This window comes from Pithys albifrons, chromosome 17 (assembly GCF_047495875.1).
Source record: "Pithys albifrons albifrons isolate INPA30051 chromosome 17, PitAlb_v1, whole genome shotgun sequence".
Classification (NCBI taxonomy): domain Eukaryota; kingdom Metazoa; phylum Chordata; class Aves; order Passeriformes; family Thamnophilidae; genus Pithys; species Pithys albifrons.
In genome coordinates, this window is record NC_092474.1 from 13624834 (window position 1) to 13647051 (window position 22218).

At 53.7% G+C, this 22218-nt stretch overlaps 1 protein-coding gene across 5 annotated transcripts in view; it reads left to right on the plus strand.

Annotated features, from left to right (window-relative positions):
- NF2 (NF2, moesin-ezrin-radixin like (MERLIN) tumor suppressor) overlaps positions 1-22218 on the plus strand; it is a 56026-nt gene that overhangs the window by 28496 nt on the left and 5312 nt on the right. For 2 of the 5 annotated variants that reach the window (XM_071571799.1, XM_071571803.1), the window contains 7 exons: positions 1558-1632; positions 3085-3198; positions 5930-6052; positions 6394-6611; positions 7824-7929; positions 12995-13125; positions 15291-15450. In XM_071571799.1, coding sequence (XP_071427900.1) covers positions 1558-1632; positions 3085-3198; positions 5930-6052; positions 6394-6611; positions 7824-7929; positions 12995-13125; positions 15291-15450 — 927 coding nt within the window. Of the gene's footprint in view, positions 1-1557; positions 1633-3084; positions 3199-5929; positions 6053-6393; positions 6612-7823; positions 7930-12994; positions 13126-15290; positions 15451-17153; positions 17199-22218 lie in introns of all 5 variants that reach the window. The other 3 variants (XM_071571801.1, XM_071571802.1, XM_071571800.1) reach the window with 3 other exon arrangements.

Here is a 22218-nt window from a genome sequence, read left to right on the forward strand (position 1 = left end):
TGGACACACTCTGCTCCAGCTCCTCAGCTCCCTGTGCAGTGTGGGGGAGTGATGGAATATGTGCATGTCTCCTAAAAAATGCCATTTTGCAGAGCACTCCATCTCTTCAAGTGCCCTTTCGTTAGTGCAGAGACTTCTCTCCATCCAGGGTTGTCTTACTGAATCTCTAAAGGCTGTTGATGCCACCTTTGTCCTCTCCAGAGACCTGCTGTGGGAGAGCTCTTGGAGAGGGGGAATTCAGGCCATGGATAGTGCTGTTTGCTTGGCACACAGAGTGTAAATACAAGTTAAAGTCTGGGAATAACGTTTGGAATTGTGGAGAAGTCTCGTGACACAGCTGAGTTCTGGAGAAGAAAATGCATGGGAAATCCTCCTGAGGAATTCTTACAAGGTGTCAGTGGGAAGGGCAGCAGCTCTTTGTTGTGCTCCTTATGCAGCTCTCATGCCCTTTCAACTCCCTGGCAGGAGGGTGGAGGCAGGTGGGGGTCGGGCTCTTCTCCAGGTAAAAAGGGACAGGCTGAGATGAAACAGCCTCAAGTTGTGCCAGGTTCAAGTTGGACAAGGCTGGAGAAGGGACTGGAGCACAAGTGCTGTGGGGAAGAGGCTGAGGGAGCTGGGGGTGTTCAACCTGGAGAAGAGGAGGCTCAGAGGTGACCTCAGCACTGTCTGGAAGTGCCTGAAGGGAAGTTGTGGCCAGGTGGGGGTTGGTCTCTTCTCCCAGGCACTCAGCAATAGGACAAGGGGGCACGATGGGCTCAAGCTCTGCCAGGGGAAATTGAAGTTGGAGAGCAGAATAAACTTCTTTGCAGAGAGAGTGCTCAGGCATTGGAATGGGCTGCCCAGAGAGGGGGTGGATTCCCCATCCCTGGAGGTTTTTCAGCTGAGCTTGGCCGTGGCACTGAGTGCCATGATCTGGTAAAGTGACTGGAGTTGGTCCAAGGGTTGGACTGGATGATCTCAGAGGTCTTTTCCAACCCAATCCATTCTATGATATTAGGCAAAATTTCTTCACTGAAAGATTGGTCAGATGTTGAAACGAGCTGCCCAGGGCAGTGGTGGAGTCACCTTCCCTGGAAGTGTTCAAAATACATGTGGATGTGGCACTTGAGAATGTGATTTAGTGGTGAACAAGTGGAGCTGTTGGACAGTTGAACTCGATCTTCAAAGTCTTTTCCATCCTTAACAATTCCATGTTTCTGTGGTCCACTGTGCAGCTGAGCAGGTTCTTCCTCCCTTTAGAAGCATCCTGTGTCCCTGCAGTGGGTTCTCCAGGAGAGCAGCGCCCTGCCTGGTGTGCCTGGCCAGCTCTGCAAGGTGCTCTGCAGAGGACACAGGGTCCCCACGTTTCTGTAGCTGGAGGAACAGTTGTCTCCTTGGCTGCTTCTGATGCGAGTCCTCTCTCCTGGCTCCGAGCCACGGGGACGGCTCCGAGCCGTGCGTGTCTGACCCTGCTGGCCTCCTCTGAGCCAGAGCTCTCAGCAAGAATTTTATAGCTGCCTTTTCATTAAATGTACCACTCTCTGATAACTCTCTCCTTCTTTATTTTTTCCTTTTCAGTTTACGATTAAGCCATTGGACAAAAAGATTGATGTTTTTAAATTCAATTCATCAAAGCTGCGTGTGAATAAGCTGGTAAGTGTACAGTCATTTTTGCTGCCTGCAGCAGTGGGTTCTGCAGAGTGTGAGACAACGAGCTCAGGGGCTTTTCCTTTGAGAGGGAGCTGCTGGAGCTGTGATCGGGTGTAGCACTTGCTACTTGCTCTAGGAAATAAGGGGAAGGCTCAGGTTAAGCTTCTTCACAGAACCTCTCCCCTCTCTGCTGTTTTTGTGCTCCCTTTCTGAGCTCTGGGGTTACAGCTCACATAGTACAACTTTAGTTGTCACCCTCAGCTTTGCTCAGATCCTTTCTTCCCTGTGGATCTTTGCCATCCTCCCTGTGTTGTAGCTTTCCCTGTTTTGGGAGGCTTATCAGAGTCCTGGCTCTTCCAGGGTGATCCCCTCTGAGGACACTCCTCTTGTCCAGGGATGGAGGGGGCTACACTGGGTTCAGCATCCACGTTAGGGACCAGCTGTAGCTGGTGTTGTGGGCTTGGATCTGTTGTTGTCACACAGGGGCCTTTGCTGTCCTGGTTGTGGGTTGTGCTGTGCCTCATGGGCTGTAGGAAGTCACTCACTGCACTCACCAGCTTCTCTGTGCTGAAACTCCTCTGACTCCGAGGAAGTCATTGGAGGCTTGGGAAATGTCATTTGTGATTTGGGTTGTGACTGCCCCATCCCTGGGAGTGTCCCAGGTCAGGCTGGACAGAGCTTGGAGCACCCTGGGCTGGTGGAAGGTGTCCCTGCCCATGGCAGGGGGTCGGACACAATGATCTTTAATGTCCCTTCCCACCCAAACTGTTTTAGGATTCTATGAAATGGAAGAAGAGCATGTGGATCAGTCCTTTAGCAAAGCATCTTAGTATAGAACTCTGCTTTTATTGCCAAAATAAGCTTTCCTCCTCTGTGTACCCACTCTGTGCTAACTCTTCTCTGGCACTGCCACCTCCCCTGTCCTTACCAGAGGGAATTCAAAACCTTTCAGCAAAGGGATCTGAAGATGTCCAAGGAGGTTTTTGATGAGTCTTCTGTTTGCACAAGATGGAAAGTTGTTTTCCTCCTTTTTTTAATTCCCTTTTTAATCCCAATGCTTTAAACCTGCAGCTGGGAGGAGGTGCAAGTTCATCTTGAACCTAAAGAAGGGGTTTAGTGAGAACCAGGGAACCAGGCAGAGCTGTAGAAGTTTTTATTTCATTTTTTGCCTTTTTGGGGTGGGTATAAAACATGCCAGACCTGTGCTGTGCTGGAGGTGCAGGAAATTGGTCTCTGCAGAGAGCTGCTCCCCAGGAGCTGGTGTTTGGGGGCACTTGGCTCCCTGCCCCTCCTGTGGCTGTGAGAGCTCGCAGGGTTGGAGAGCAGTGGGTGGAAGCACTAACAAGCACCAAATCAAAGCAATTCCAGGGGTCTTGTGTGGCAAGAATACAAACCACCTCCTCGTCATCACGTGTACAGCTGTTTCTCTCCGCTCTTCACCCCTGGCTGGAATAGATCCTTCAGCTGTGTATTGGCAACCACGACCTCTTCATGAGGAGGAGGAAGGCAGACTCGTTGGAGGTGCAGCAGATGAAAGCACAGGCCAGGGAGGAGAAGGCCAGGAAGCAGGTGAGCCACATGTTCCATCACTGGTGAGCCAAAATCAGGAGTGCAAATGAACTTGGGAAGAAACAACATCAAAGCAGCTTTGAGGGAAGGCCCAAATGAACATTTTTCAGTAGCCTGCTCCCAACTCATCAGTCGTTCTCAGCTTGGCTCTGCAGCTTGATGGCACCCTGAGTCCATCCCATAACCTGGGAACAGAACTGGGAGGACAGGAGGGAAAAGCTGCTCTGGGTGTCTACAAGTGTTTTCCTGCCAGAAAAACATATGTTGGGGAAGTTGCTTGTCCTTAAAGCAGGGGCTGCGGGGGGGAGCTGAGCCTTGCCGTGGCTCTTCTCCTCCTCCTCTAATTGCAGGCTGATGGAATGCAGAGCAGCATTCCGGGGCGTGCAGCCTGCATGTTAATTCCAGGCTGGGCTCCTCTCCGTGCCGCGGGTCAGCGGCGCAGCCAGTGGCGTGTGGCCGATGAGCAGAGATCAGCAAATTGAATTGTATGAATCATTGTTTTCTGCTCGTAGACCTTTTCTACTCACTGAAACCCACACAGCTAATCTGGGCACTGGTGCTTGGAATATAAATGGCCCTTAGTGAAGCCAGGAGAGGGGAGCAGGAGAAACCGGAGCAGCTCCTGCACCAGGAGGGTCTCACGCTCGCTGGTCTGATACGTTGTTGGGTTTGAGTCCACAGAGGGGTTTGTGTGGTGTTGAGGTGCTCAGCTGGCCTGGAGGTGGGTGTGCCTTGTCCTTTAGGCACCTCCTGAGGTGCTGGGCTCGGTGTTGAGGTGCTCAGCTGGCCTGGGGATGAGATTGGCTTGTCCTTCAGGCACCTCCTGAGGTGCTGGGCTCGGTGTTGAGGTGCTCAGCTGGCCTGGGGATGAGATTGGCTTGTCCTTCAGGCACCTCTCAAAGCAGTTCTCCCTCCTGCAGCCTGTGGGGTGGCAGGAGGGGACAGGATGGGAGTCACTACAAGGGTAACCAGGCCAGCCCCTCACAGAGTCACAGAATCACAGACTATATTGAGTTGGAAGGGACCCACAAGGATCATCTGGGGAAGGGGAGCTTCTTGCTTCCCACAGGGATTCCTCTCCTCAGTAAGGAGTTGGCATTACAGTCACTAAGTTTGGAAAGGACTTTTAAGGTCACCAAGGCCAACCACCAACGCAGCACCACTGCCCAGGGGAGTGGTGGAGTCACAAGTGGATGTGGCACTTGGGGATATGGTTCTGTGAGTACACAGTGGTTGTGGGTTATGGTTGGACTCAGAGGGCTTTTTCCAAGGGTCTTTACGTTTTCCAGTCCTGTGAGTTTTTGGTGTATTTGGATATCACCATCAAGACCTGAGATCCTGTGCTTTTTTGGGGTGCTGTGAGAGCTGAGGGAGCAGCAACTTATCTCTTCACATGAACAGCTCCTGAATCCAGAGCACTTGGACTCCACGGGAAAGGCCAGGCTCCTGTTTGGGCTGCCTGCCCTCTGCAGAGCGAGCCACCATCTCCCCTGCTCCCTCCTCCCTCCCCAGCATCCCCAGCTGTTAACTGGTTTCAGATAATCCTTTTATATCAGGAATTCTTGTTAATGGAAGTCCTGAGCGGGATGCAGATTATAGTGATAATTAATGAGGGGAACCTTTAATAGAAGGAAGCAGAACGGTTGGAGCAGTGGGCGTCCCGCTCTCAGAGCACAGCTGGGGTCTGAGGAGCAGAGAAATGTGGCTTCTCACACTTCCTTCCCTTATTAAACCCAGCAGGTCTCCTGTCCTGGCTGTGGTGTGGATATTTATAATGCCCCATCCCTGTGGGATTGGAGGGAATAAACCAGGCGTGTTAATTAGCCTGATGGCTCCCTTGGGCCCTGGGCTAGTGGAGAGGCAGTCCTTGGGCACAGCAACACTCTCTGCATCTTCTGGGAAGAGCTGGCAGATTCTGCTGGCTTGATTCTTCCCCCGGTGGAGAAGTGTTGTTGTTTCCTGGAAACTGAGCTGGAGGGAGAGGGTTTATTATCTCCAGGAATTGCCAGAGGTGTGTGCACTGTGTGACCTCCCTCTCAATGGGTGGAAGGGAAGGTTCCAGCACGCTGGGTTAGATGGCTGACCAGAGGTCCTTCAGCCCCCTGCCACGTTCTGTGGCTGTGTGGCAAATGTGGAGGATGCCCTCGGACTGCCCTTCAAATAAAAGCGCTTTTTGCTGCTTCAGACAAAGCCAAGCCCTTAAGCCCAGCCCTGCTGTGAGGAACTCCAGAGGTGTCCTGGGCCCCAGCTGTCCAGGCCTGCCCTGTGGCTCAGCACAGGAGGCACTGTCAGGGGACACCAACACCTGCAAGGAGCTCATGTGGCCACACTGTGGGTGACAGCCTGATCAGAGGATGGGAATTGTCTCTGGAATGGCACTTTTCAAGGGAGTAGGGGGCATCGAACAGGCTGCCCAGGGCAGTGGTGGAATCACCATCCCTGGAAATGTTAAAATCTTGTGGATATGACATTTTTAATGTGGTGGCCTTGGCTGTGCTGGGGAAGTGGTTTGATTCAATGATCTTGGAGGCCTTTTCCAACCTAAGTCACTCCATGATTCTATTCTACAATCAGGTCACCCCAATCCAGGGACATCCCCCATGTCCATTAGCGGAGAGGAGGCAGCAGCACAGCCCTGTGCTCTGACCCCCACCTGTGAGCCTTTCTCATCCTTGCAAAGCCTTCCTAATGCATGTTGTCCCCCTCACTTTCCCCAATCCCTTTTTCCCAGATGGAGCGGCAGCGCCTGGCGCGGGAGAAGCAAATGAGAGAAGAGGCTGAGAGGACCAGGGATGAGCTGGAGAGGAGGCTGATGCAGTTAAAGGAGGAGGCAACAATGGCCAACGAGGCTCTGGTAGGTCCCTGGGAGGCTGTTTCCTGAGGCACTGCAGCTGCTCCTCACTGTTCCCTCCACAGAAATGTTTTTGGAAGTGCACTGTGGCTGCTCCTAAACTGCTGCCAGTGGACAGTGAGCAGGAGGCTGGATGGAGCTAATCCATCCTGCTGGGCTGCCTGGGAGGAGCACAGAGGGGGGGATTTGGGGCAGAGCCTGGCCACATCCAGGCCGTGGGTGCAGATGGCTGCAGGCTGTCATGGCAGGGCAGGATCCTGTGGACCGTGTCGGCCGCTCCGGGGGCTGTGGGCACGTTGGGAGGCACTGCCTGTGCCTAATGGCCTTGTGTCCCGGAATGGCAGATGAGGTCGGAGGAGACGGCAGACCTGCTGGCCGAGAAGGCGCAGATCACAGAGGAGGAGGCCAAGCTGCTGGCCCAGAAGGCAGCTGAGGCTGAGCAGGAGATGCAGCGGATCAAAGCCACGGCCATCCGCACGGAGGAGGAGAAGCGGCTGATGGAGCAGAAGGTGCTGGAGGCAGAGATGTTGGCCCTGAAAATGGCGGAGGAATCCGAGAGGAGGTCAGAGGGTACAACCTTCCAGCTGCCTCTGCTTTGCTTCCCACCCGCTTCTGTCTTCACTGGGAGGGGCTCCTGCCCGGAGTTATCCCTCCGATGGGAGGGGCTCCTGCCTGGAGTTATCCCTCTGATGGGAGGGGGTCCTGCCTGGAGTTATCCCTCTCTTGGGAGGGGCTCCTGCCCGGAGTTATCCCTCTGATGGGGGGTCCTGCCTGGAGTTGCCCCTCTGATGGGAGGGGCTTCTGGCCAGAGTTATCCCTCTCACAGTGCACAGGAGCCCTTAGCTCCCCACACTGCCCAGAGTCATCCCTCTCACAGTGTGCAGGAACCCTTGGCTTCCCACACTGCCCAGAGTCATCCCTCTGACTGTGCAGGGAGCCCTTGGCTTGCCACACAGCAAATGGCCCTGTGACCCAGCTGACTTCCCTCTCCAAAAGCCAGCTCAGCTTTCTGCAAGCCCCTCTGCATTTCCCGAAGTATTTGACTGCATTAATAATACCAGGGGTTTGTTTTTCCTCTGGATATCAGATCTACATTCCCTCTTTTCTCTGTGTTGCTCTGCTTACCCTTTCAGTTGTTCACTTCTCCTTTCCAGCCATGACCTCTGTTCCAGATCAGCCCTGAGCTCTCCCCAGCTCTCAGAGTCTTTGCTCCTTGTTAAAAGTGGTGTTTGCATCCTCTTGACACCTGAGCCCAGGTCCCACAGTGCATTTGGTAGCAAGAAAGTAAAAGATCAGTCTTGTTCCCTTCCAACTGATTACTCCTTTCTGTGTGAGAGCCTGCCTGGTGGCAGCCCTTCTGCTTGGATGAGCACTGCCCTTGTCCTTCTCTTCCTGCCTTGGTCTCTGTCTTGTGAAGTCTCCACTCAAATCTCAGTCCAGCAGAGGAAATCCTTCCCTCCTTTGTCTTTCTCCTTCTGGGGGCTCCTTAAACCTCGAGGGTAAATCCTGGTTCTAAAATTGCTGTCCTAGCACCCTTCCCCATCCTTGGCCTCACTGAAGCTCACATGGAGCCCATTTTGGAGCTGCCCTTCCATGGATTTGTGTGCTAATTAATGCCTCTGGCACTTCCCCTCCTCAAATGGTTTCTTAGTTCAGGTCTTGCTGTGGGACAACTCTCAGCCTATTCCACACCTACACTGTGCTCCTGCTTCTCCATCTGCTCGTTCCTCTCAGCTCCAATGTGATATTTGCTGGTTGCTGTTTGTCTTTGCAGGGCAAAGGAGGCTGATCAGCTCAAGCAGGACCTTCAGGAGGCTCGTGAGTCGGAGCGGAGAGCGAAGCAGAAGCTCCTGGAGATCACCAGCAAGTCATCCTACACAGTGAGAGAGATCTGAATTGCATATTCCCCAGTTCCCAGCCCCTAAACATGCCCTTCTCCATAGCCTGGAGGCTATGGAATTCTCCAGATACCTACCTCCACATCTAAGAATTCTCCATCCCATCCGTGGAGGGGGCTGAGGTGTCTCATTGCTGCTCAGAATCCCTGAGCAGTGCTTGCCCTTTTTGTCCCAGCACCTCATCCAGCACAGCATCACTTTGCTCTTTTTCTTCCACCCACCTCATGCTACAAACAAGAGCAAAGGAGCTGCTGGTGAAATTAAAGCAGCAAATTTTAAACCAATTTAACAGCCATGTCAGAGCTGTGCTTTGCCAGCACGTGTGGAGAGCACCAGCTCAGCAATAGCCTTTAAAATAGGGCTAAGTATGTCCTTATTCTTGTTAGGTGGGATAAACATTGTTCAGAACCTCTAAATTCATTCTTTGGGCATAAACTGGACTTTTATATGCTGGAAAAAAACTTCCTTGAAGAGAAATTATTCCATAATTGCCCATTAAGAGGATTTCACACCTTCCTCTGCAGCATCTGGTCCCAGTTCCTGCCGGGGCCAAAACGCCAGACTGAATGACCATTGTTCTGCTCAGTCTGGCAGTTCCTCTCCTCTGCTTCCCTAATTGTACCTGCAGACCCCATCAGGTGCCCCCTCCCTGCAGCTCACACCTGCCAGAGCTGCTGCCTGGCTGGCCTGGGAAAAGGGAATTGCTCAGCAGCATCAGGAATAGGCTCGACAGACGTTCGTGGGAGCCACAGACCCGCCAGCACTGAGTTTGGGTTTGTCCCTGCACTGAGCTTTGGGTTTGCACCTGCAGGCTCCTTCCTCCTTCTCTGGAGACTTTATAGGAGCAGATTGGAGAGGGATTGAGATGAAGTAACTTTTCATCCCAGTTCTCTGGGGTTCCCTGCAAGAATGTTTGGAAGCTGTTAAAAATAACAGCGGTGGAAAATAATCAGGTGCTCTCAGCCATGGGACACTCAGTCAAGTGAGTGCTGAATAAAGCCCAGCTTTGGACTGCTCCATATTTTACAATTCACTAGGAATCTGGGATGCACCAGCTCTTTGATTCTGGGTTTAACTTTGCACAGACCTCACTGGAATTCTGCTGTGTGGCTGCACTGGCCCAGTGTGGAATTTGGGCAGCTCTTACATGTCCACATTCTCTCATATTGCCGTGCCCATCTTCAGTAAAAGCAGCCCGAGCTCCTGCTGAAATCCTGGTGCTGGGGAGCAGCTGGGTGGCTGTTCCAGCCTGTGCAGTTAAAGCCTCATCAGTGGGAATGTTGGGGGATTGCTTGGAGCTCAGCTCCGCCCCTCCAGCTGCATCTGCCTGGAGGCAGCTCACCCAGAACTGCCGCTTCCAGACACATGGGGCTGTGTCCTCTCCCTTCCCTAAAGAGCCTTGGCCTTCCAGACACGGCTGCCAGTGCCAGGAGGGAAGGGACGTGCCTTTTCCTGCCCGTTTTGGTGGCAGGGTCCCCTGGTGCCACTGCTGCTCCTCCTGCCCCTCTCCCTGTGTTGCTCGGACTCGGTGGCTGTTGTTTTCCAAGGTCAGCAGGAGGCTGGTGTGACCAACATGTCCATATCCAGGGGACAGCACCTTGCTGGGCTCTTCCACATCCCCTGTTACATCTCCCTGGATTGGGGTGAGCCTCCTCCCCTGCCAGAACATGAAGGGACCATTTGGAAAGCTGATTGTGGGGGGCCATGTCCCTCAGGTAAATGGCAGCTCTTCCAAATGGTGCAGGATTCCAGCTCCTCCATCCCTTAAAGAGGGTGTAACATTGGACTTGTGCTGTGTTGCCCCCTGGCCCTGGGAGCTAAGCAGAACTTCGTCTGGGGAGAACCAGAGCAGGAGAGGAAGAGGGGAGTGAGTGGATGTAGAACCATTTAGTCTGGAAAGGCCTTTAAGGGATCAAGTCCAACCATTAACTTTACTCTGTGCTGCAGCAAAGGCAAGAAACAGTAAAATACATATTTTTTTTTTAACTTTCCAGTCTCCAACCCTGGTTCTTTAAAGCTTGTTTCAGTGCCTATTTAGTCCTTGAAGCCCAGGCTGCTTTTATGATGTCACTGGTAGGTGATGCATGAGAAATAAGATGTGGATCTGAGTCCTGGGCCGTCAGGGCTTGGAGAACAATTCATTCCTTACAGACTTGGCGACGGCTCTTTGCCTCCTTCATTGCCCTTCAGGTGCCACTCCTGGCCAGATAAAGGCAGTCATCTCTCTTCTGGTCCCTTGGAAGCAGTGAGTGGCTGTTCTGGGCTTTCCCAAATTCTTGAGCAGCAAAGCAAAGGCAGTGGCAGCAACAGGAGGAGCTTTCCCTGCAGGGGAAACCTCCTGACTTGCTCGGTGCCTGCTCCGTGTCCAGTGTCTCGCTCTGTATCCCAGAGGGACCAGAGCCATGGCTGTGTCAGCCTGGTGCTTGCCTCTATTAATGGCAGGGAATTGCTGTAATGCAGTAACAGGGCTATGCAGTTTGTTCCAGATGAGGAAACACATACGGAAAAAGATCCATGTCTTTTATCACCCCATGGCCCCTGGATTAAAAATCCCTGTACCTGCTGCAAGACCTGCCCAGGGTAGCTGCAAATGGCAGGGAATGTGCAGCAGGGGATTGTGCCCCTCTGCCCCCCCAGGTGAGACCCCACCTGCAGAGCTGCCCCAGCCCTGGGGGCCCAGGACAGGAAGGACGTGGAGCTGCTGGAGAGTCCAGAGGAGGCCCCGGAGATGCTCCAGGGATGGAGCCCCTCTGCTCTGGAGCCAGGCTGGGAGAGCTGAGGGGGTCACCTGGAGAAGAGAAGGCTCCAGGAACACCTGAGAGCCCCTTCCAGGGCCTGAAGGGGCTCCAGGAGAGCCAGAGAGGGACTGGGGACAAGGGATGGAGGGACAGGACAATGGGAATGGCTTCCCACTGCCAGAGGGCAGGATAGAGGGGGTATTGAGAAGGAATTCCTGGCTGTGAGGGTGGGCAGGCCCTGGCACAGGTTGGGCAGAGAAGCTGTGGCTGCCCCATCCCTGGGAGTGTCCAAGACCAGGTTGGACAGGGCTTGGAGCACCCTGGGACAGTTGAAGGTGTCCCTGCCCATGGCAGGGGGTGGAACGGGATGGACTTTGAGGTCCCTTCCCACCCAAAGCATTCCATGAAATGCTTTGCTCCAGATACCAAGCCTGTGCCTTTGAGAGCTCTCAACCTGCTGTTTCTTTACTCTTTCCTTCCTCTTCCTCACTCCTGTTGTTCTTGGACTTCTCCACCTGTTTTTCCTTGCTCCATGACAGAGCGGTGCTGAGGGAAGGGAAGGAAGTGACTGTAGCAACTCTGATGAACTGTCTCCAAACAGCAGCTGAAACTCCTGCTCGTCTCTTAGTGCTGCTGTTTGTGGGGCTTTAAAACAAAACCCAGCAGGCTTGGTATGAAAACAACACCAAGCTAGAGGTTGTTTGAAGGCCAGCAGGCTCTGATGCTCCTGGCTCCCTGCACGGCAGGGACGGGAGAACCTCACGTGGGAAGGGCTTTGGGAACACCTGTGTGCCTTACAGGGAAGGGACTTGAATGTCAATGGGATGCAAGTATTTAAATCAGTTAAGTGCTTTGGCAGACCTGTCCCCTTTCCTTCCAGACTGGAATTTAGGGGCTGAGCTGTCCCTTCCAGCACCTGCTCCAGAATTAATGTGGTTGTGTTCCATGCTAGCAGCAGCAGGGAGTAAAGAATTGAGTTTCCTTGTCCTGTGGGTCCTGACTCACCTGGAATGCTCCAGCCAGGCCAAGTGCAGCTTTAGGTGCTGCCTTGTTTATGTTTGCATGAGGTGTTTGTGTTCAGCTCTGCGGGTGGATGAAATGTTGTCCCTTTAAGGTTTGTCCAGTGAAAGCGAGCGAGGAAGGAGCCCTGGCTGTTTGTGAATTCCAGGCTGGTGGTGAGGGAAGAGCCAGGTTATTGTGCAGAGTAAATCTGTCACCCCAGTGCTAGCAGGGCTTGTTGAAGCAGACCGAGCTGCAAACCGTGCCTGGAGTATCCCAAGCAGGAGAAATGAGGGAAGGAAAGAACCAGCTGAAGAGCTCAAGATGTCATTTGTTGGAGCAGCTTCCCAGCAGTGCCATTCCCTGGTATGGCACATTGTTACCATTGCAGGAATCCCTTAAAGCAAGGAGTATGTAGCAGGGGGGTGTGGGACCCTTTGGATGCAGGGCTGGACTTCTCACACCCCAAAAGGAGGGCTGAGCAGGCTGGCAGCAGCTGTGACTCAGCCCCACCTGGTGCTGCTGTGCCAGCCTTGACGTGTGCCCTGTGTGCCACCTCATCCAGCGTTCCACAGCGGCACAGCGATGACTCCATTAGGCTTTTCCTCTCCTCCTAATGAGCCCATTTATTAGAGGTGTGACAGAATTTTTGACTGAGAGAAAGAAGGGTCATTTTTTTTAGTGGGAATATAAAGTCTGAGGGCCTGGCAGTGTGTGTCAACCGGAATGTCACAGCATTCTGCAGGAGGCAGAAAGTCCCAAGTCCTTGCTCAGGTGTGGTAGGAGTGATTCCCTGTGTTATTTCAGCATTTCCAGGTGGATCTAGCAGTTCCTAAACACCTGGAACTGTAAATTACTGAGGAGGTAAAAACACATTGGGGCATCCCCATGGACCAGGCTGGAGTGGCATCCTTGGGGTCATGTTGGTCGTTGCTTTGGGGAGCAGTGGAGTGCAGGACTCTGCTGTCACACAGGGCCTTGCATTGCCCCTGTTCACAGCTTGAACTTTAGAAACCTGATTTAATGTTAAGTAACTGTCAGATGACTCCCAAGTGGCACAGCAGTGATAAAACCTCGATTTTACTGAGTTTTGTCAATAGATTTTGAAGGCAGGTGGTGTTTTGTCTCCTCTTTATTACTGCAAAGAACCAGGGTCCCAGGGGATCAATAGCTCTGAACTGAGGAGCAAACTGGGAGTGGAGCAAGGCTGAGCTGGTGCTTGGGACACTGGGCTTGCGTTGCTCGGATTTTACCTCGTCTGTAGCAACATTTGTGTGGCCCAAGGTGATGAATTTGTGCTCTCTCCTCAGCAGTCCATGAACTCGAGTACGACAGCGCTGCCCACAGACCTGCCAAGCTTCAACCTCATCAGTGAGAGCCTGTCCTTCGACTTCAAGGACACGGACATGAAGAGGCTGTCCATGGAAATCGAGAAGGAGAAGTACGTGGCGTGTGTCCAGGCCAGGCCTGGGGGTTGTGCTGGACATCAGCCCAGGTGTGCCCAGGTGGGCAAGAGGCCAGTGGCCCCAGGGCTGTGCCAGCCATGGTGTGTCACAGGGCCAGGGCAGTGCCCGTCCCTGTGCTGGCACTGCTGGGGCACCTCCAGCCCTGGGGCAGTTCTGGGCCCCTCAGACAGGAGAGACACTGAGGGGCTGGAGCGTGTCCAGGGCAGGGAATGGAGCTGGGAAGGGGCTGGAGCAGCAGGAGGGGCTGAGGGAGCTGGGGGGGGCTCAACTTGGAGAAAAGGAGGATCAGGGGGGACCTTCTGGCTCTGCAATCCCTGCCAGGAGGGGGGAGCCAGGGGGGGTCGGGCTCTGCTCCAGGGCACAGGGACAGGAGGAGAGGGAACAGCCTCAGACTGGGCCAGGGGAGGGGCAGGTTGGATGTTGGGAAAAATTTCTTCATTGGAAGGTTGTTCAGGCCCTGGCACAGCTGCCCAGGGCAGTGATGGGATCAGTCCCCATCCCTGGAGGGATTTAAAACCATGTGGATGTGGCACTTGGGGACATGGTCAGTGGCGGCCTTGGCAGTGCTGGGGGACGGTTGGATCTGATCTCAGAGAACTTTTCCAGCCTTAGGGATTCTGTGATTCTCCTGGTTGCCCATTCTCTGTGGTGTCACAGGTGTGTCTCTCCCACCTGCTCCCAGGTGCTCCAGCCCCTTCCTCTCCTCGTGGCTCCTGCTCAGGCTGGAATTGCCCACGGGGGTGGGAAGGGTTAACAGCAGTGTGGGTGCTGGAGCTCCTGCACTGGGAATGTGAGCACAGTGTCTGCTACAGTCCTGCATTAGGGCTTTAACCCCTTTTCCTTGGAATCTGTGTCATGTTTATATATAAAAAGTGTTTGCCAGCAAGTTTGGATGTGATTATGAGCTTTGATCTTGTGTTTTCCTGAGGGTATGAGTGTAGCCTTCGAAATTACCAACTGAGCAGAAATCAAAGCAGATCAGATTTTAATCTCTGTAGTAATAATGTGTTTTGTTCATCGATTGGGGTGGGGATCAAAGTTCCAAGGGCTCTGCCATCCCACTCTGGCCAAAACTTCCCAAGGCTGGAGTGAAGCACCCCTGGATCCCAGAGGGTGCTTCATTTTGCCTCTGCTCAGTGACCTCTCCTGTGTGAAATCACAGACCTCTGTGCTGGAGACAGAGATTAAAAACTTTTCCTAAAGCCAGAAGGAGAAAGAAAGAAGCTGAAAATAACAGGCTAATTCCTGGTTCTGTACCCAGGTTGCTAACTAGGTCATCCTGCTCTCCTAAGCAGGGAGAGCTGGCTCTGCCAAGTGCTGAAAGCAATAGGATGCTTTTCCTGACTTCTCCAGGGCAGTTCCCTTTCCCTGGGTGCTGAGACAAACCTCACTAGAAATTTTGGCATTCCAAAGGGTTCCTGTTCCTCTGCTGTCCCTCAGACCTGGCTCAGGGTACGATCACAGGCACGAGGCTCATGGTGGGATTTTTTTCCACTTGCTGTTTCACAGTGGAAAGCAGTTCAGGCTGAGTCCTGGGAATGGGTTGGGTTTTTTACCTTTCTTTCTGTTTTTTGGGACACTTTCTCCCTGCCAGGGATGCTGTGTGTCTACCAGATACCTGATATTTTGGGGACAGCACTTGCACCCACACAGTGTACAAGCTCAATCCCTGTAAAAAATGACAAGTCGGTACATCAGGGTCCTTCCTCACTGGAAAGATGCATGGATTTGAGTTGGGGAGCTGGTTTGGGAGAGGGTGCAGGGGAATGGAGCTTTCCTGAGTAGCTGCTTAAACCACTGTCTTGTGGGCTGACATGGTGTGGTGCCAACCTGTGCTGTGGGGCAGCTTCACTTGGAAAATCAGGAGGCTTAAAATACCACCCAGCAGCTCCAGCTTGGGTTTAATTTTGTATAATAATGCAATTTAGAGTTTTATTGTTAGCTTGGCTGTCTGGATCTTCTTTAATAAGGAACAGATAATTGCTGGAAGTAGTTTACTGTGTGCTATAAACTGATCTGATCAGTTCCACAGACTGGAAATCCCAAAGAAAAGGTGTTTCTGTTACAATTGTGTTAACCAGGTGTCAGGTCACCACGTGCAGCTGGTCAGCACTAACCCAGGGCTGTCTGTGTGTGTTAGGGTGGAGTACATGGAGAAGAGCAAACACCTCCAGGAGCAGCTGAACGAGCTGAAGACAGAAATTGAGGCACTGAAGCTCAAGGAGAGGGAGACAGCTCTGGATATATTGCACAATGAGAACGCCAGCCGAGGCAACAGCAAGCACAACACTATTAAAAAGGTATCCGAGGCCTCCAGTTTGTATCTCCCCTGCTGAAACCCCCTAAAACCAACCCCCAAATCACCCTGCCCTTTGGGTTAGCTTTTGCACAACTTCTCATAATAAAACTGTTGGATCTAGGCTTCTTTCCCCAGCTTTTAGCTTTGAACTGAGAATTCCAGCTCCTGGTGGTCCTGCATTAGACGTGTCCTGACCCAGCCTGGTCTCTCCAGTGCTGTGGGGAGGGATGTGAAGGTCTCCAGGGCTGGAGGTCTTGCTGAACCTGTGCAGGGGTGTTGTTGGAAGGGATCTGCTACCCCAGGGAACAGGAAAAGCCCTCCCTGCCTATTGCAGCCATTTCCTGAGCTTGTCTGATGAATTAAGAGGGCAAAAATCCTCCAGACTTATGGGCTCTCAGTGGAAAAAGCCAAAAGCTCATCCTGTCTTTTAAACTCTCCCAAGAAACCTGTAGTGCAGCTTCAGTCACTAACACGAAGCCTTTGCTGGCAGGGGTGGGACCTCTGCTCCCTGTGCTGAGGACCCAGGAACCACCTGCCTCCAGAAATGAGGAACTTCAGCCATAAATTCAGGCTGGCCGGGTCTGCTGGCCCAGGAGATCACACCTGAAAGCTCACAACAACCCCCCTTCCTTATTGCTGTATCTCATCTTTTTCCTTTGGCTCAGTGCTCTGCTGTTCTCCCAGCTGGGCTCTGTGGTGAGGGGCTGGGGGCACATCCTTGATGGATTTGGTGGGATGTGGTGGTCAGCCCCACTCACCTGCAAAGGCTTTTTTCCTGCAAAGGCTTTTCCTGGCTGGCTTTCTGCTACCAGCTGTTCTTGGGAAGGATTTAGAAATCCATATGGCACGGGATGCAGGCTGTGGTAACAACTCCAGGCTTTAAAAACAAATCCTTCTCTCTTTACTACTCCCAACCAAGAATTATGTCTAAAAGGATTTGAAAATACCAGTTCTTGCCAACTTTCGTGGCTGGGAGTTTGTGATCACTGAATTGGGGCAGGAAAATGAATCTAGCAGGGCTCACTCTCCGTTTTCCTCGTGCTGGCCCGGAGCTATTCAGGTTCCTGTCACACCAGAGCAGAGAAAATAAAAATCTTCACAGCCCCTTTTGTCATTGTAGAATCTGAAGGCGTTTCTGCTCCCAGTAGGTTTGGGTAGGATTTGTCTCTGTGTTCTGAGTCCTTGGTTTAAACAGAAGCTGCTAAATTTTCACTTCTGACAGAGAGCAGTTCATAGAGAGCTGATGGTCCCATTTGTCTCCCTTAAAGAGGGTGGCTGGGCCATCATTCCCGTGTCTGTCAGGGCTGTCACGGGGCTGTCACCCTGCCTGCCTTTGAAGCTGAGTGCTGTCCTGTGCCCTGCCTTCGGAGCGGGCTCAGGCTGTGCCCGGCTGTGCCTCAGCAGAGGGGCAAAGGTGCCCAAGGAACAGTCTATTAGTGGAGCACATCAGAGTGGAATTGCAGCCTGCCTCTGTTCCTGGCCCCGGGAGGTCAGCAGGGCTTTTGTCTTTGCCATTGTGAAGGCAGGGAAAACACGAGGCCCTGGGAATGGGATGGCAGTGCAGCAACTCTTCCCCAGCCCCAGGCTCTGCCTCTGTGGAGCTGCTGAACGGCCCCACACTCGGGGCAGCACAGACTGCACAGCTCTGCCCCACTCGTATTGCACAGGACTACTATTGTTGTTCGTTTTATTTTGCTGGTTTAGCCTCAAGCCCAGGGCAGAAGACCTATCTGCATTTGAGAATTCCAAGTAGGTTATTCCAAGGTACTCTGCGTGGGGTGGTGGGCTCTGGCTGTGACACTAACCCGTGCATGAGCTTGCCTGCCCTCCCCTGCAGTGGCACCGGCTCCCCGCGGAGACCAGCATGTCCAGGCAGCCCTGCCCCTCTCCCTCCCTCGGGAGCCTTCCCAGCCGCCCTGCTTTTGTTCTTCCACCTCATCCTCTGTGCTGGGAAGTGTCTTCTCTTGGCAGAAGTTGAGTTGGCAACATCAGTGGGGGGGTGGAGCACAGGTAGAGCCACTTCAATAATTCAACAGGGCTGTTTCTGTGCTGCTGCCAGGGGTTGAGAGTCTATCGGAGGTGCAGGGCAGCCTTTGAAGATTCCTTTAATGAAGTAAACCAGCACCTTCCTCCTTGTTTGCTGCAGAAAGAAATTCGGGATGTAGAAAGAAAAAAAAACCCAAACAACCAACCAAACCCCATCAACTCTGCTGCCAAAACTGTCATAACAGGCTAAAAATGCGCAGCTCCGTCTCGGAGCGGAGCAGCACGTGGATGCTCTGCCTCTTGGAGAAGCAGCCCAGGAAGACAAAGCAGAGGATTGAGGACAACTGGTGTCTGCAGGTGGCTCTTGAGCCAGGCTGTGCCTGGGAGTGGTTCAGGGGGGCTGTGCTGAAGGTGGTCACCACCACACCTGGGACCTGGTTGCAGTGCCCTCAGCCTGAGTAATGGATGTCATGGAGATGCTCCAGGGCTGGAGCCCCTCTGCTCTGGAGCCAGGCTGGGAGAGCTGGGGGGGCTCACCTGGAGAAGAGGAGGCTCCAGGGACACCTGAGAGCCCCTTCCAGGGCCTGAAGGGGCTCCAGGAGAGCTGGAGAGGCACTTGAGGCAAGGCATGGAGGGACAGAACAAGGGGAATGGCTTCCCACTGCCAGAGGGCAGGGATAGATGGGATATTGGGGAGAAATTCTTCCCTGTGAGAGTGAGCAGGCCCTGGCACAGGTTGGGCAGAGAAGCTGTGACTGCCCCATCCCTGGGAGTGTCCAAGGCCAGGCTGGACAGGGCTTGGAGCAGCCTGGGCTGGTGGAAAGTCTCCCTGCCCATGGCAGGGGATGGAAAAAGATGAACTTTAAAGGGACTTTCCAACCACACCTGGGGACACGTGTGTCCTTCTGCCTGTCCCCCGCCTCCTCTGGCCTGGGGACTCGTGCTCCATTGGTGCCATGTCTCCTCTTCCTGGAGCCTGCTTTCCTCCAAGGATTTGCCCTCAATCCACAGGCTCTGTGTCTGCAGACCATCCACTCCCTCCTTCAGGAGGATGAGTTTGGGGAAGCTTTTCTGCTCTTCCCTTGAGCACAGTTCTGGCACACCCTGACTCTGGACAAGGGGGAATGGCTTCCCACTGCCAGAGGGCAGGGATAGATGGGATATGGGGAAGGAATCCTTCTCTGTGCGGGTGGAGAGGCCCTGGCACAGGTTGGGCAGAGAAGCTGTGGCTGCCCCATCCCTGGGAGTGTCCAAGGCCAGGTTTGAGGTTGGTGGCTCTAAGAGAAAAGGCATCACAGGTGCTGGGATAGAGGAGCTCACAACAAGTGGCAGAGCTGATGGGAGGTGCTTTTGGAAAAGACAGAGCAAATTCTCAGCACCTCTGGAGTTTGGGAGCAGAGACAGGAGGACACTTTACCCAGAAATGACCAGAACAGGTCTGTGCTGTTCTTCCCTGGACCAGCCCTTCGAGGGGCTGTAAATCCCTTGAGTTTGGGGTTTGTGCCAGCTCTGGGGCAATGCAGGTGTGCCCAAGGCTGCTGGTATAGGGGCCAAAACAAGGAGTGATCCTGCACATCTGCACCACCTCTGAGGAGGCATTGGATATCTCAGGGCAGACTGGCCATGGATGAAACCCCCTGCCCTGTCCTGTCCGGCTGTAGGAACTCCATGACAGGTGGATTTGGTGTGAGTCTGGCAGGAGGAGGTGAAATGAAGCCCTGGCAGTTTGTGGAAAGTCTATTCCAGCAGCTGGGAGCAATCCAGTGCCTGGGAGGAGCTCCCATAATTAAAGCAGCTGCACAGTGAGCCTGCAGTGTGACCTCTGGGGTTTGTTGCCTGCCTTTGAAGATGCCTGCAAAGTTTTTCATGTTTAATTACGTGGTTAACATGCTAATCCCTTTTTATGAGCTCTGTGGGCACAGCACAAGCACCTCATCTGGAAGCTGCTCTCCCTTCTCCAGTGCTCCCTGCCGTGGGCTGGAGCTGTGGCTCGGGCTGGCTCGGATTCAGGAGGGTTTGTCACTTAGGCTGTGGCAGAAGGTGAAAAACCCACTTCTTCCTTGTATCCTCTGCTGTAGGAAAGCTCCCAGGACGGGCTGCTAGAATACAATCAGGTCTTTGATTCCAGTTGCTTTCTTCTTGCACAGTCATGCTTATTTACTGGGATTTAAGCCCTTTGAAGTATCCAGGCAAGGAGCAAATCTCCACGTCTGTTCCCAGACAAGCGGCTTTGTCGTTGAGCCTCTGGTCCCTCCACAGCCAGGCTTGGCCTTTCCTGGGGCCCTCACGTGGCTCCCAGCACTTCCCAGGCACAGCAACTCCAGGACTGGAGCTCCCTCCTGGGCAGCACTTTGGGGACCATGGGGATCCTGCTGGCTCCTCTCCTGCTCTGATCTTTGCCGTGCCCTCAGCCTGAGTGATGGTCATCACGGAGCTGCTCCAGGGCTGGAGCCCCTCTGCTCTGGAGCCAGGCTGGGAGAGCTGGGGGGGTCACCTGGAGAAGAGAAGGCTCCAGGGACACCTGAGAACCCCTTCCAGGGCCTGAAGGGGCTCCAGGAGAGCTGGAGAGGGACTGGGGACAAGGGATGGAGGGACAGGACAAGGGGAATGGCTTCCCACTGCCAGAGGGCAGGGATAGATGGGATATGGGGAAGGAATTCCTGGCTGTGAGGGTGGGCAGGCCCTGGCACAGGTTGGGCAGAGAAGCTGTGGCTGCCCCATCCCTGGGAGTGTCCAAGGCCAGGTTGGACAGGGCTTGGAGAAACCTGGGCTGGTGGGAGGTGTCCCTGCCCATGGCAGGGGTGGAAAAAGATGAGCTTTAACGGGCCTTTCCAACCCAGGAGTCTATGATTCCATAGATGCAGGATCTATTTATGTCATTGAGGCACTTGGTGTTGGATGAGTTACTCCAAATCTGCTGACTTACCTCCAGTAGCCCAGTCTGGGGTTTCTCCATCACGGTGCCATGAACAGTCATGTTCTGTCACATTCCTACAGGCACAGCATCATCTTTGGATTTAGGGGATGAGCAGCTCCCAGCTGGAATCACAGAGGGGCAAGCAAGGCAGAGCCAAAGGATTGCCTTCCCTCCTCCAACCTTCAGGATGTGCTCTGTCCTTGTAAGGACACTGGGGAGTTAGTGATGGCACTGCTGGCTGAGTCTCATCACACAGACAGGATGTGCCACCCCCAAATGTCACGAGGCTCCTTCATCATCTGGACAGGCAGAAGGGTTTGGGGAGGTGCTGCTGGGGCAGACACCTTCCCTCTCCCTGTTTTCCAGCTGCACCTGGGAGCAGTGTGCTAAGGATCACTGAAACCTGTCCCTGAGGACCCCACAGTTCTGGGGGCTCTCTGTCATGTCCTGGGGACTCCCTTCCTCACCTCTCTGCCTCTGGAACTGCAGATTCCCCTCTGTGAAGTGAGTCTGTTTTGCTCCAGTGGTTTGGTGGGGAGAAGGAGGTTGTTGTGCCCCTGGAGCTTCGTCCTGCAGAGGGAAGGGACCACCAGCACAAGGAATGCCCTGGGAAGGACAGAAGGAGGGAGCCTGGGTGGGACAGAGCGGGCTGAGCTGCCTGCAAGTGGGTCCATCCCTCCCTGTGGATCCTGGGACAGGGATGAGGTGCTCTTTAGTCTCCAGCAGAGCTGTATAATCCAATCCCACCTGGAAAGGGAAGGCTGTGTGCTGCAGAGCAGACACACCACCAGCAAGGGACTTCCCAGGAGCAGCACCGGTGTTTCCCATTCCCTTGGGAGCTGTGAGGCTGGAAAAGATGAGTGAGGATACCAGCTTCTCACGCTGCCTGGCACCTCTCTGGGATGCAGGTGAGAGCTGTGCAGAGCAGCTCTGGGAACACGTTTTCCAAGGGCAGGAGGAGATGGAGGCTCATCCCACGAGGGTCTTGCCCACACACCCCCATATGTGAGAGGCCACATTCCTTTAAAGTCCATTTTCCTTTGGGTTCTCCTCGGAGCTGGGAAGTGAAACTCCCAGGCAGTTAAACTGGGACACGGCAGCCTCCTTTCCTTGTTTACAAGGATCGAGAGGAAAGTAGGAAACGTCAGGCCTATCAGCTATTTCTGTGGCAGCCTTTGAAAAGCGTTTCCTTCACATGGAGCGTCATCTTCTCCTTTCAAATGGGCTCATCAAAGCGTCGGGGGCTGGGGGACAGTTGTGCTCGGGAGAGAATAAACGGCAGCGTGGGAGTGCGAGAGGAGCAGGGAGGTGGGGACGGGGAAGGGGGTGGGGAGGGGAAATGGGAAGAATCGTGGAGTAGGTTTTGGGTTCAAAAGTAAAAGTGGGAATCGAAAGGTCCAACTGGCCAGTGGGGCTGGGGAGTGGGCAGGGCTGGAGAGAGGCACCAGGGCAGCGAGTGGGGAATAAATCACCAGCACTGGGTGATGGTTTAGCAGGGAATGTAGATCTTCTTCCCAGGAGGAGGAAGGCATCCCACATCCCAGCACGGGGTGAGGGTGGCACGGGTCACCCTCCCCTCCAGCCCTGCCAGGCTGCAGGAGAAAGCAGGAGACAGCAGGGAAATGAGACATTTTAAACCTGTATCTGTTGGGGAGGTTTGGGGCAGGTGGATGGATTTGCAGTCCCCTCTCCTGTCCCTTGGGAAGGCCCCAGCTCCAGGGGGCTCCCGGGAGCCCCGGGGGGTTCCCTCTATTGGGTTTTCCCAGCCCCCAGAAGTTCTGTGCCTGCAGTTATTGGGTTACCTGCTCCAAACTGCCTGTGCCTGCAAGGCACTTATTGGGTTGCTTTGGTTTGTTTGTTTTTCCT